At 39.8% G+C, this 13,186-nt stretch overlaps 1 protein-coding gene across 5 annotated transcripts in view; it reads right to left on the reverse strand.

Annotated features, from left to right (window-relative positions):
• LOC128745273 (moesin/ezrin/radixin homolog 1) overlaps nt 1-13,186 on the reverse strand; it is an 88,008-nt gene that overhangs the window by 28,877 nt on the left and 45,945 nt on the right. For all 5 annotated transcript variants that reach the window (XM_053842303.1, XM_053842304.1, XM_053842300.1 and 2 more), the window contains one exon: nt 3,777-3,956. In XM_053842303.1, coding sequence (XP_053698278.1) covers nt 3,777-3,956 — 180 coding nt within the window. The remainder of the gene's footprint in view (nt 1-3,776; nt 3,957-13,186) is intronic.

Consider the following 13,186-nt stretch of genomic DNA (forward strand, 5'->3'; position numbering starts at 1 on the left):
TTTTTTCCATTTCGTATGTCTTTCTTTTCCCTCTTTCTATGTCTTTCTTGAACTGCTTTCTATATCTTTCTTTTCTCTCTTTCTGCCTTTCTTTTCCCTGTTTATATGTCTTTCTTTTCCCTTTTTCTGTCTTTCTTTTTCCTCTTTGCATGGCTTTCTTTCACTCTTTCGGTAATTCTTTTGCCTCTTTCGGTCTTTTTCCATCTTTTCATGTTTTTGTTTCTCTTTTTATGTCTTCTTTTCTTTCTTTTCTCTCTTTCGGCCTTTTTTTCTCTCCTTCAATGTGTTTCTTTTCCCTTTTTTGTCTTTCTTTTCTCTCTTTTTGTGTTTCTCTTCCCTCTTTCTAGGTTTTTCTCTTCTTTTCTTTAACGTCTTTCTTTTCCTTTTTTCTGTCTTTTTTATCCCTCTTTCAATGTCTTTCTTCCCTGTTTCTGTCTTTCTTTTTCCTCTTTCTCTCTTTCTGTCTTTCTTTTAACTCTTTCTATGTCTTTGTTTCTCTTTTTATATACCTACTTCTCTTTTCTTTCTTTCAATCTCTTTCTTTTACCTTTTTTGTCTTTCTTTTCCTTCTTTCTCTCTTTCTGTCTTTTCTCTTTCGGTATTTTATCCCTCTTTCAATGTCTTTTTTCCCTGTTTCTATCTTTCTTTTTTCCCTTTCTGCCTTTGTTTTCCCTCTTTTTGTTTTTCTTTTCTTTCTTTCTATAACTTTGTTTCCCTTTTTATGTCTTTGTCTCTTTTTTCTCTTTCGGTCTTTCTTTTCCACCTTTAAGACTTTCTTTTCCCTCTTTAAGTGTTTCTTTTCCATATTTTTGTCTTTCTTTTCCTTCTTTATGTTTTTCTTTTGGTTTCTTTTCCCTCTTTCCTTGTTTTTCTTGTCTTTCTTTCTGACTTTCTTTTCCCTTTTTTGCACTTCTTGCTATCTTTTTTATTCCTCTTTCAGTGTCTTTTTCCCCTTTTTCTATCTTTGTTTTCCCTCTTTGTACGTCTTTCTTTTCCCTCTTTGTTTTTCTTTTCTCTTTTTATCTTTATTTACCCTTTTTCTATGTCTTTGTTTCCCTTTTTGTATGGCTTCTTTCTTTTCTCTTTTTCTGTCTCTTCCTAGAAATAAAAATTTCTCTTTTCCGTCTTTTTGTCTTCCTTTTCCCTCTGTTCATGTCTTTCTTTTCCCCCTTTCTGTGTCTTTCTTTGCCCTCTTTCAAAGTTTTCCTTTTCCTTCTTTCTGTCTTTCTTTTCTCTGTTCTTATGTCTTTTTCCCCGCTTTCTATGTATTTCTTTTCCCTCTTTTTGTCTTTCTATTTGACCCTCTTATTGTTGCTTCCCTTCTCCTTTTTTTTTATCTATTTCTCTCTTCATTTTCTAGACGTTTCTGTCACTTCCCCTGTCCTTACTCATTCTTTCTCTCGGTATCTTACTCTCATCCGCTCGAACTTCGAACTTGTTTATGATTGCTAAAGTGTGTTAGGTTAAGGTGACGTAGGTGTTTCATTACCTTGTGCTTTTGACTCATTCCAAACTTTTTTTGATCGATAATGCGAAAGACGAATTGATTGAGTTATTTTTCGCTCGGGGGTTGTACGAAATGGAAAAAGAGACATAAAAAGCAAAACCAGGGTGGGAATTCCGTTATCGAAATTTGGCCTTGTTTTTTATACGACAGACTTCGCAACCAGCTGTAAGAATACATGACAGTGCGGGGTCAGTGCTAGAATCCTATTGACTCTAACAGGCTCTCCCAGCCGAGAATCGAACATACGACGACTGCCAAACGAGTGACGAGTGCCAAACAAAATGGCGAACATTGGAATATAAGTTTTCAGCTTAATCAATTGAACTTGACTTTCAAAAAATATAAAAAATTGCAAATGGAAAAAGTCAATCTTCGAAATTATCAATAAAAAATATGATTTTTAAAAGTTGAACAATTGATAGGGGGTACCCTTAAAAAGCAAACTGCCAGAAACTTTGATTAAGCTGATGGTTTCAAATATATTTAAAAATTCAAAATTTCAGATGCGGTTCCCAAATTATTGTGCCAAAATTGTTGTCCAATCTAAGTGTCAATCCCAAAATGGTAATAGCTAGATAATTACATGTGATATGTTATTTAAAAAAATACATAACAGCGGTGTGTACGTGAGCAGTTGGCTGCTGCAAACGCGTAAAACTCAGCCCTGTCCCTCCGTTAAATTCTTATCATGAAAAGCGCTTTATTTGTGTCACGGAAACGGTTTCAGCTTCAAAGAATGTTTAGCTGAACCGCTATGACGCTGATGATTCAGCAGTGGAATGTTTCTATTTGGTGCGTGCTCTTTCTCCAATCGATATCGATCTTGTTTGTTGGTCTGGTTAAAAAATAAACCAGAGCGAAATGAATCTAGGTATCTATTCAGCTTGCATAAAATTCAAATCTGGTCTGGTGGTCTTTTTTCGTAGAAGGTAAAGACCACTTTCCCGAAAATAACAAACTTGAATTACAGAAATAGGACATTAGATAAGGAAATCCCTACAACGATAAATATTAAGCCTTCTATCGATAATTGGTTTAGGTCTAAGTACTCGACATATGAAATGGTGAAAGAAATTCAGAAATTCATGGACATAGCTTTTATATCAGATAATTTAAACCTTTCAATCGATTTTTTATCACGATCAGAATATGTAGCTCAAGGGTTTAAGTATCACGAAAAGAATCTAATTTTTTGCTCTAAACAATCTAACTAATTAGTCATCTGTTAGTATACAAAAATAAATGAGACAAATTTGGGGGCATTGTTTGCCCGCTAGCAAACAAGTCGAACAATGCAGCGCGATTTACCGCAGCTCTATCGCCGTCAAAAGCACAGCACAGCACTGCTACCACCAGGGTCACACATTATGTTCAGAGTTATTACATTAATTTTATCAATTTTACTGGCGCTTACTCCGGTGACATTGGCTGACTCACACAGAATGGTGCACTGGTGGCGCCTATTGCTGTTTCAAGTGTTCCCAATTCACTCTTAAGTTTTTTAAGTGGCAAGTCACCCCCGCAGCCTTTCCTCCGCACGATTAAACAAATATCCATTCTTCTCGTCACCCAAGACTTGTTATCGCAATTGCCAGTGTGATAACACGGACACCGTGTGGTGTAGGTACAGAATGACGGCAGTTTCGTATGCTTCACACACTGAATAGAAATTGGTAAAATTGTTTTGTAAAAATACCAACCAGAAAAATAGTAATTTTTTACAGTTTACAGTTCGATAGTGGAGAAATCAAATAATATCAATCACAAAATAACAATAACAAAAGCTCAACTGAAAACTGAACTGAACTGAAAACTGAAAATCGAAAGTAACGCAACGTTTTCTTCGCTCGTGCCAACTGATGTTGCAATCTAATCACGCGAGCAATCAAATCAATAGCAAATATCAGCAAATACTTCAAACGAATTGAAATTCAAAACAGTCACGAATTCAACTTCCGCCCGGACTGGAAAGAAAGCATTTCGTTCATTCGATAAATTACCAATTTCTCACTTAATCCATTCCATTGCTGCCGCCGTCGCGGTCGTGTCTTGGTCAATAACCGAGCGGTCAAAAACAAGCCCGTAAAACGCTTATGAAAAGCAGGAAAGCTCTCCTACCAACACCAACCATTAATCGCTCGACTCAAAACTACGTGGGTAAGTCTTAGTATGTATACAACTCGAAGCCCTACTTTTACCGCCAGCTTATACGCGGAAGCTGATCTGGTCTACACTACCTACGTCCTACAAAATGAACAACGATACGTACCTTTTTGTACAGCTTAATCCACGTCAGATCACCTTTGGAGTCTGTGTACTGCAGCCCGAAGAACCACACCTCCCGAAGGCCGATGGTTTTGACGACCTGGTCGAACAGCTGCTTGCCGGTGGTGCTCTGCTGTATCGCGAACTCCAACTCGGCGTCCATCGTCGTGACGCGTACGTTCATCTAATGGAAAATAAATAGAAAAAAAGCGACACTCAATTAGTGAATCGAATGGGTAAACAAAACAATCAATCATATTCTCTTAAACAAACAGCGGTAAAAATGATTCATGATTTTCTAAATAAACACTGATTGAATGTATATTTTGTTCAACCTATGACAACGAACAATTAGTAAAATACCTCGACTACCATTCTATGTCTTCCTATGGCCATAAATCAACTCTCAATGGACTGGTGCCTTACATCATTGGGGGTACCACCTTCCCAGTACATCCATTCCAGCCAGCCAGCACGGATGAATCCGATCCATCCGATAACCATAAATCATCACAAATTGCTATATATAAAGTGGTTACGCGATTACTGCCAGTGCTATCCTGCTCACTCTCGCCAAACTTCATAAGCTTCGACCTTCAGCAATTTATGTTAGCTTCACCCCCTGCAACCCCACCGCCCCCAACAGCAGCTGTTGGATTCCACTGCCGCCCGGGGCCATCCAAGATGATGGAAAGAAAGCGCAGGTACATGAAAGCGCGTAGTAGATTCGCACTATTTTACAACTTCATTTTCCCGCGTGCGAAGACACGCACCCGAATGCTGCCAGACGCACGTAACGGTGCTGGCTGCTGGCCACAAAAAAGAGCCTTGGAATGGGTGCGTGAGTGAGTGAGTGAGAAAGGTGACGGCCGAAAATTATTGAACCACAATAACACAACAACACCGAACCATCATCGCAACTTGCAGCCAGCGAATAACGCGTGGAGCGCATTGAAGGACGCGTAACGATGCACCGACGGGCAGCGGCGGCGGCGTGGCCGTGTCGGCATCAACGACCTTCACCACTTTCAACACCGCTTTTCTTGACCACCAGCACCAACTCCCCCCAACATTGGCATTGCGCCGCTATCGTCGTCATCACGGATGTCGCTGGATAGCTACCGACCGAAATTCATTGGCATGCGGATGGTCGTTTTGGAGACGAAGACGAATTATTCACTTCACTTTCTGTTTTATTTTACCACAACAAATGATGACTGAATTTTGATGAAAGAAAAAGAATCATCAATCTCTTTAATTTTAAAAAATTCAAAACGTTTTTGTTTAATCATTATTAAAAAGTTTTTCTTTAGTATTCATATTAATTTGCCTACATAGAAAAAATGCCAAAAATCTACACTCGCGTTTCAGAGATAATTTTCTTTCCCCATTACAAATTAGGTACGAATTATCGTCAGTTGTACAGATCATGATCTGTATCTCACGCAGGGCTGTCCTGCACTCAGTGCATCTATTTTGATTATTTAACTGTAACACCTCAACCAAGCAAAATTCGAAAATGTTATGTATGGGGCATTTATAGAGTCAATAATTTTCTATAAGATTGCTGAACTAAGTATTGCGCTATCTTAAATATTTACGGTGCACTCTCACTTTACACTGAGTGGTGCGCAGAGAGCGCTCTTAGTGCACCGTCCAGTGTGAACTGGGAGTGCGCCGTAAATACTTAAGATGACGGTATGACGATTTCTTATTTTTGCAATACACCAGTCCGCTGCATAAGGCGGTCCCGAAGAAGAACGTTTCCGACAAGGACGGTATCGAACCTCCTTTTTGAAGTCTACGCAGCATATAGGAATGGACTTAATTGGTTCCAACATACATGGTTCCAATTACTAGTGATTCTAATCGTGTAGAGGTGTCTTCGACAAAGTTGTTCACCGAATTAGGGACAAGCTTGTGTGGAAAATATTTTAGAATTTTCTCAATGGGCAGCGCTAGTGTATATGCGTATACGTTATTCATATGCGTATACGATCTCATGATAAGGGTAACCTGGAATATCCCCCTGGCATTGCACTGTTTCAATATAAGTCCACAAAGTAAATTGAACGCAGTGTGACGAGTGCGTTCGCGATAGTCGACAAAAACTTCAAACCATAGAGTCGCACCCGCCTCCCAGCCCTCCAGCCTCCAGATCAAACAACTAGTGCGCAGTATTTATAACGGGAGTCCGTCGCGAAACTTTTTTGAAGTTTGACATCCATCTGGTATGGTTTTCGGTCATGTTTTAAAATGGTCATAAAGGTAGGAATGTACTGGCAACATTTTCAGAACTGATTCCACTTAAATGACCATTTCTCGGTTGTTTTTTTACGGATCTCCGTTCTCTTTTCTCCAATAGATGAGAAAAGAAATCTAGTTTTGGGACAAAATATGAATATTATTAAATATCCCAAGCCCCTACCTAGCGCCTCCACGTGGCCATGCCCGGCAATGCTCTATAGAGTAGCCAAGCTAGGAGGTGCGATACTGGGTGGTTCACGGCTGTCTGATATCAAAACCGCGATGTTGGGCAGACGGCGGAGCCACACGACCTTGCTAATAGGTAATCATAATATAAGTTATTTTAATTATTTTTTTCGTATTAGCTTATGAAGCATCTCCTGCTATATATAGAAAACTTTGGCCAAAACGAGTGTTAATACTGCACATGGATACCAGAAGAAAATTAATTTTAAAAAAATTATTAATTATGGAAGCACTTAAGGAAACTCAAAGGACGCAACTCTATTCCATTCAAAGAACTGCTGGTGAGATTGTTCTATTTTGGCCCATATATACTACATTTCATAAAAAAAACTAGAATCCGGAAGAGGGAGGGACCATCAAAGCACTTGTTTAAAGCGGTGTGCCTAGGGAGAGTGAAACAGTCAACTTTGTAGGGTTAGTCTTGGCCTGATTAACAACACATCGTGGATAATGAGCGGGCTCTTCTCCCCACCTGTTGGAGACATTTTGACATACACCCGGACAACCCAAAATATCTCCGTTATCTACTGACCACTGCGAACCTTGAAATATTTTAGGCAAATTAGAAAAATTTCTCCGTCGAATGCAACCAGCTTAAGCTAAAAATGTCTTATTTTGTTTGCAACTGCGCAATAAGTCAACTTTAAGACGTCGAAACGTTTCTTTCTCCTTCTGAAATTATAAATATTTTAACATTTTGCTCCTACCTACCTTTCTAACACCGCTTAGTTGGTTTCGAAGTACGATGCTGGTCTAACTAGCCAGTCGTCGTATGTTCGAATCTCGGCTAGGCGGTGCTGCTAGATAGAGTCAGTAGGTTTGTTGCACTAGCCCCATAACCGTCCTGTACTTTAATAGTCGGCTGTAAAGTCTGTCGATAAAGACGGGTCAAATCTAAGAAAGACGTTTAAAACCCAAGGCTTTGCTTTTTTCCTACCTTTCTTTAGCAATTCACTTTACCACTTCTCATTATCTCTCTGGTTAACTTTACCTGAATTTTCTTACTGATCGAAATGACTTTATACATTCTAAAACACTTTGAACAACATTGCTAGAAATCTTACTTGACCTAAATGGGAACATCATTACAGCGAATTATATAATATCTATTTATATAAAACCGCCCAGTTAGCTTCGAGGAACGATGCTGGTTTAACAAGCCAGTCGTCGTATGTTCGAATCTCGGCTAGACGGTGCTTGCTAGATTAGAGTCAGTAGGATGGACTCATATGAAACCCCTCCCCCTTCTGGAAGGGGTGGGCTCCCATACAAATGAAACACAAATTTCTGCATAACTCGAAAAATAATCCAGCAATTTTAGACCTTTTCGTTAGTCAAGAAAAGGGATGCTTGAGCTACTATCAGTGCTACATTATACACAAGAAATTAGTTTAAGGTAACGCAAGAGAAAATTACGTTCAAACTGACAGGATACGGCATAGTTTGAAGATAAAAATTTTGTCTATGAAATGCTTCTACACAGAAAGAAAAACCATGGTAGAAACTGCCTGATCTGCTGAAGCCGATTACACGCGAGGACTCGCGCTCCAGCCCGTGAGTGAAATCAAGGGCGAAGATGAAGTAATGCAAAATTTGTATCCCAGTGCGCCACCAGCCTCACAGGCACTGGTGGGGAATGAGTTTTTTGCCTCGGGAATAAGCCATGCAGGAAGCCAATGTGAGGATGAGCGTGCGCGAGTGTGTGGGTAACAAAATATCTCACACAGCACCGGCGGCTGTTTCTTTTACGCCTGCGTGTGCGGCGTAAGTGTTAAATGCTATTTTTCCCATAGTCTTTCGCGTGTGAGCAGGCATGGGGCCCTATTCTCACAGTCACCTCACCTCTCCTTATTTCTCTCACGCGCTCATTTCTCACAGTCACCTCACCTCACCTAACGGCTCCCCGTTTGATTTGTACAGTCACCCAGGTGAGCGGGGTCACCTAGGTCTGTGGACTGTGAGAATCGCAAATTGTCACTTCACCTGAAAAATTTAGGTGAAGTGACTGTGAGAATAGGGCCCATGGTTGACTTCTCGCTCGATTCGCAACATTGGTTTTCAAGGTGTATTTCTAAAATCAGCGAATTTAATTTGATTTTTACTATTTATTGTTAAATGTTAACAATTTAACAAAAAATAAATTGACACCAGCACAACTGCTGGGTACTAGAAATTGAAAAATAACCACATTTCCAACGGTTATTTGGCAATCCGGTGGTCAGCTAATTTCATCAAAGAACTTCTCAAAAAAAGTGCAAAACTTAACGTATTTTTTGAGTACACACGAAATTTATAATTTACGTCATTCAGCTCAATTTGTGACAGTACGAAGTTTACCGGGTCAGCTAGTATAATATTAAAATCAACATTAATTTGTATTTTAATCATTATTGAAATTGATTGTAAGATTTTTCTTTGTTCATTATCCCGTAGTAGGGGAGTGTCGTCGTGGTTGGGCCACGTTTTAGAATTCGCCCATAACTTTCGTTTCAAAAGGAATTTTGGAAATCTAAATACATTGTTGCAAAGGTCTAATAATAAGGTATGTTTCCGGAAAGTTTTGAACTGATTGCTTGAAAAATAATAAAGGTTATAGGCATTTACGTGAAGACAAAAAATGTCGTCATAGTCGGGCCATGTTGTTACTGGTTGGGCCACCGCAGAAAATCTAAGACATACGTATTGAAATTCTATATAGAGACGTGAAAAGAATGAATTCCGTGTTGTAAAATCAATATTGCTACAATCGCCTTTTCCGAAGTGTACAATTACAATAAAAAAAAACAACAAAAATCTAGGTTTTTATAGTATTAATTTTGCTTTATTTCATCACATTTTACGTTGCTGACGTTCTCTAGCGATTATTGCGCGTCTGCGCTTAAAATTATGGTGGCCCAACCACGACTACTCAAGTGGCCCGACCTTTACAAATAGCGCTATTCTAGTATTTCACCTTAGCCTGCCCAAACACCTTACTAGAGGGGATTTTTCTAGTCTTCTAGTCTAGTCTTCGTGTGCAGCACAACACACTTCATACATTTTCAACATTTATCTCGATAATTGCATTTCATAAATCATTTCTTGAAGAAAAGTCCATTGCGCCTGGAAAGCTTTTTTTGTAAGATTTAGTCACTGAATTCAGTACGGGTGTTTTGAATACACGATTGAAACTCACAATATTGTGAAAAGTTAGCTATCACAGTAAGAAGGTTTACAATGGTTGTATTATAGATATCCTGAGTTATTAAAACTGTAAAATCATGATGGCCCGACCGTAACAGTGGCCCGACGATAACGACAATACATTAAACATAACATTAAGCATTTCTAGCCGCCCCCTTCATATATAATCAGTGGTACCCAGATGTGGACAGGGTGCGGGCCAAATTAGATTTTCCCATGAAAACCACGGACCGCTTTTAGTGCTCATAGTAAAATATTCTCAAGCGGCCTGAACTATCATTTCCTTAGTCGGACATCTATTAATTAGTTCCCATTGGGACAATTCTGTAAATATTTCGGCTGCAAACATAATTGTATATACTAGAAAATTTTAATCAAATAAGTAATGCGATAAAAAATCGACAACCGAGTACATTAATTGATGGCGATGGTTCTAAGAAATAAAGAGAATGTATCGTGAATTGCTTCGATACTATAAAAGTGGTTATTTCGACAGTAAAGATTGTAAAGGAATGGCAAATTATGTCAATCGTAGTACAAATTTCAAAACAGCCGATAAGATTCATCGGGTGTGACTCAACAAAACCACGCAAAAGCGATTGAAAATCATAAAAATAAAACAAAAGCGTGAATATCCAGGACATTGAATGACGATCTTGACAAAGCGGAATCAGCTGTTTCAATATCACAATTTTTTGGATATTGTTTCTATTACCGACCCAACATCCATGGTTCGAATCCTCTGTATCAAAGCATTACTTTTACTACAAAATTGTGTCATCATCGGACTATATCTCAATGGTATGTAGATATCTTTAAAAATAAAATCTGAACTGCGGCAGAATTATTTTGCTGAATGACAACGCTTGGGTACATGTTCTTCCGACTACCCTTCCCGTAACGGAAAAAATATATGATTATGGCTATAGTTTTTAATACACAATACATTTTACCTCTTTCTTAGAGAAACAACGGACAACCACTTGTTGACAGGAAATAAGACTGTAGCATAACAATGATTTACTTTGCATGAAAAGTTGGCAAATTTGCACGTCATCAATTAGGAACGACCTTTTGGCGAAAAAAAACCGTACAACCATTACACCGAAGCCGAAGAAGAATTGCCTCGGCTGTTTTGACGTGGCAATGACTGTTAATGACTGTGTTGATTCTTCGACTCGACTCGAATAATGCTGGCTGCGTCTGTCTGAAGGTTGCCTGCTGTTGGGCTGGCTAGCTGGCTGGGTGGAGCAAGCGGATGGATGGCAACGACAAACAACCTCAACTGCATACTACGCACAGCAATTAAGTACAAGACCCACATACGTGGCTCGGGCGGCTCTCCTCCCCCGCAGAACAATCGATGTATACAAATTGCATTCGGGCCAAGTACCGCCATTGGCAACCACCACCGCGCGCACCGTCACGGACAGACATGGCAAACAAACGGTCTACCATATCGGGGATGTGTTCAATAATAATCATAATAGCGAGGGCCGCTGCCGTTGCTGCTGCTACTGATGTTACTGAAGCGACCGACGCGACGCACGGTGCGATTCAATTGTAGAGCCGCGAGAAAAATTATTTTTCTGCATAGTATATGCGCCTCCGAGTCCCGATGCAGTTTTTTGCGCGATCAAAAAAGCAGTTGACCTTCAGCGGAATTCCGTCCAAATTCGGAGGAACGCAGGGATGGATTTCAACGCCACGTTTGATTGCATCTCCATCCACATCTAAATTATATAATCATGTCAAAATTATGAAAATCGTGGGGATCCTTATTTGTTGGATATATTATCAGAGGCTAGACGTGCAAAAGGTCACCCGAGCGCAAAACGATTTTTTCTTTGCAATTTTTTGTTCTTGTCAACGAGATAAATATTTTTGAACAAACAGATTAAAACGGGATGACGTAAGAACGTGAGAAACTGAAAGTAAAACAAAATTAATTTAGACAATCTCTGTTGAACGTGCACAAGAAAAAAGCTGCTAATTGGAATTTTGTTTTGTGAAGATCAACATTAGATATCGAACTAAAGTTGCTACTGAGAACCCTCGCAAGAACGACTGTTCGCGATAAGCTGTTTTCCGAAATTCTACCTGTTCCATTGTGTCTATACCAACAGCCACAGCCGCTAATTGGATTGATCGAATAAACTGCAACATTGCTTGCTTCACTTTGGATTTGGAGAATCAGATCAAGGAGAGCCCAGGAACTTATCCATCATGTCACGTGCTGTGTTTTGAATTTACACATTGCGACGGGCGATGCAAGTGGTGGTCACTTGTTGTATTATTTATTGTATTTCATTAGCCCCCAACGAGAAGTGTTACTTTACCCAAAACAATGATCGTAATAAATAGGCCAAAATTATAATTAGCCTTCAATATCCACTACCAAAAGCAATTAATCTTGGTCAACCTATAATTACTTGAAATAATTTGAATGGAAATCTTCCACTGAAATATAAGTCAGAATGGCTTTTATAATTAATATTTTACCTACCATGAAAAACAGCCAGACATTCTATTTATAGCCATCGACGTGTACTAAAAGCATTCAAATTTTGAGCGTTTAGAGGAAAAAAAGTTAACGCTCTTCCAAAGCGAAGTGCCACGATTGCAGTGTTGGTTCCTGGTTCTCCGACCATGATGGCCTTGGAAACGTTGTGAGTCATGTCATCGACCGTCCGGTAATTATACCTTATATGACAAACTCACACAATCCCCCCCCCCCCCCCCTATCATTCATACGAGCACACATTAGGTCATGACTGAGCACTTTAAAGGCGACGAAGATGAAGCAGCCGCACACCGCACCGACCGCCTGGAACCGTATCTTCCAATCATACACCACAGGGGTTTGTTGTTGCACATCAAGAATGCGAAATCGATTAGACCGGTTAGTTATAACGAATGCGGCACGGAATAACGCGCAGCTCATCTCCGCTCCGCTCGAAATTACTATTGATTCTAAACTACTAAAAGGTGAGGTGAGCTAAACACAACCGGCGGCGAAGCAACACGTGACTGTCCACCGGTGTTTTTCCCATTTCACGGTAGATTAACACATGCGAGCTTTCTTCGCGGCCAGTCTAATGAATGCAAACTCGACTGACTGACTGACTGTATTAGCATTTAGCTTCCTTGGATTAGACCTAGTGTTATTCTACGCGCGGGTTTGTATCAGAACAGACTGGAGGTAGGGAATCAGTGGAAGCACGATTCTAGGCCAGAGCCACATGCTATTCTTCGAAATAACATCACGCTCAGTCAGAGTTGATGACAGAGAGCATGAATAAAAGTGTTGCTCCAGGTATTGAATGGCTTGAATAAGAACCAGGAGTCACCTCGAATAGACACGATCCATCAGAGCACTGTGTGTGCTACGTGATGGGTGATGATTTAGAATATTTTCTGTTCAATCAATGCGCCCGATGAGAGCTTCGAGCACGAGGAATCATTTGTTGAAGAAAAAACTTTAAAAAAAGTAAGGCAACAATGTTAAATGAGTAATCATCAAACGCGCTAATACGATTCAATCGTTCTACTGAGAGCACGAAAGGTTGCTTGTTTTACAGGCTGCGCGGCATGTCGCGCCAACTTGGTGCAATCAAAAAGTCATTCAAATAGGGTGAAGCACCGGTTTTAAGCAGTCTAAGCGGGTCACTGATGGTTTTACCTTATTACAAGCGATGGGTTAACTAAGTGGGGGATATCAGCATACCAATATTCTTC

This window comes from Sabethes cyaneus, chromosome 1 (genome assembly GCF_943734655.1).
Source record: "Sabethes cyaneus chromosome 1, idSabCyanKW18_F2, whole genome shotgun sequence".
In the NCBI taxonomy this organism is placed as follows: domain Eukaryota; kingdom Metazoa; phylum Arthropoda; class Insecta; order Diptera; family Culicidae; genus Sabethes; species Sabethes cyaneus.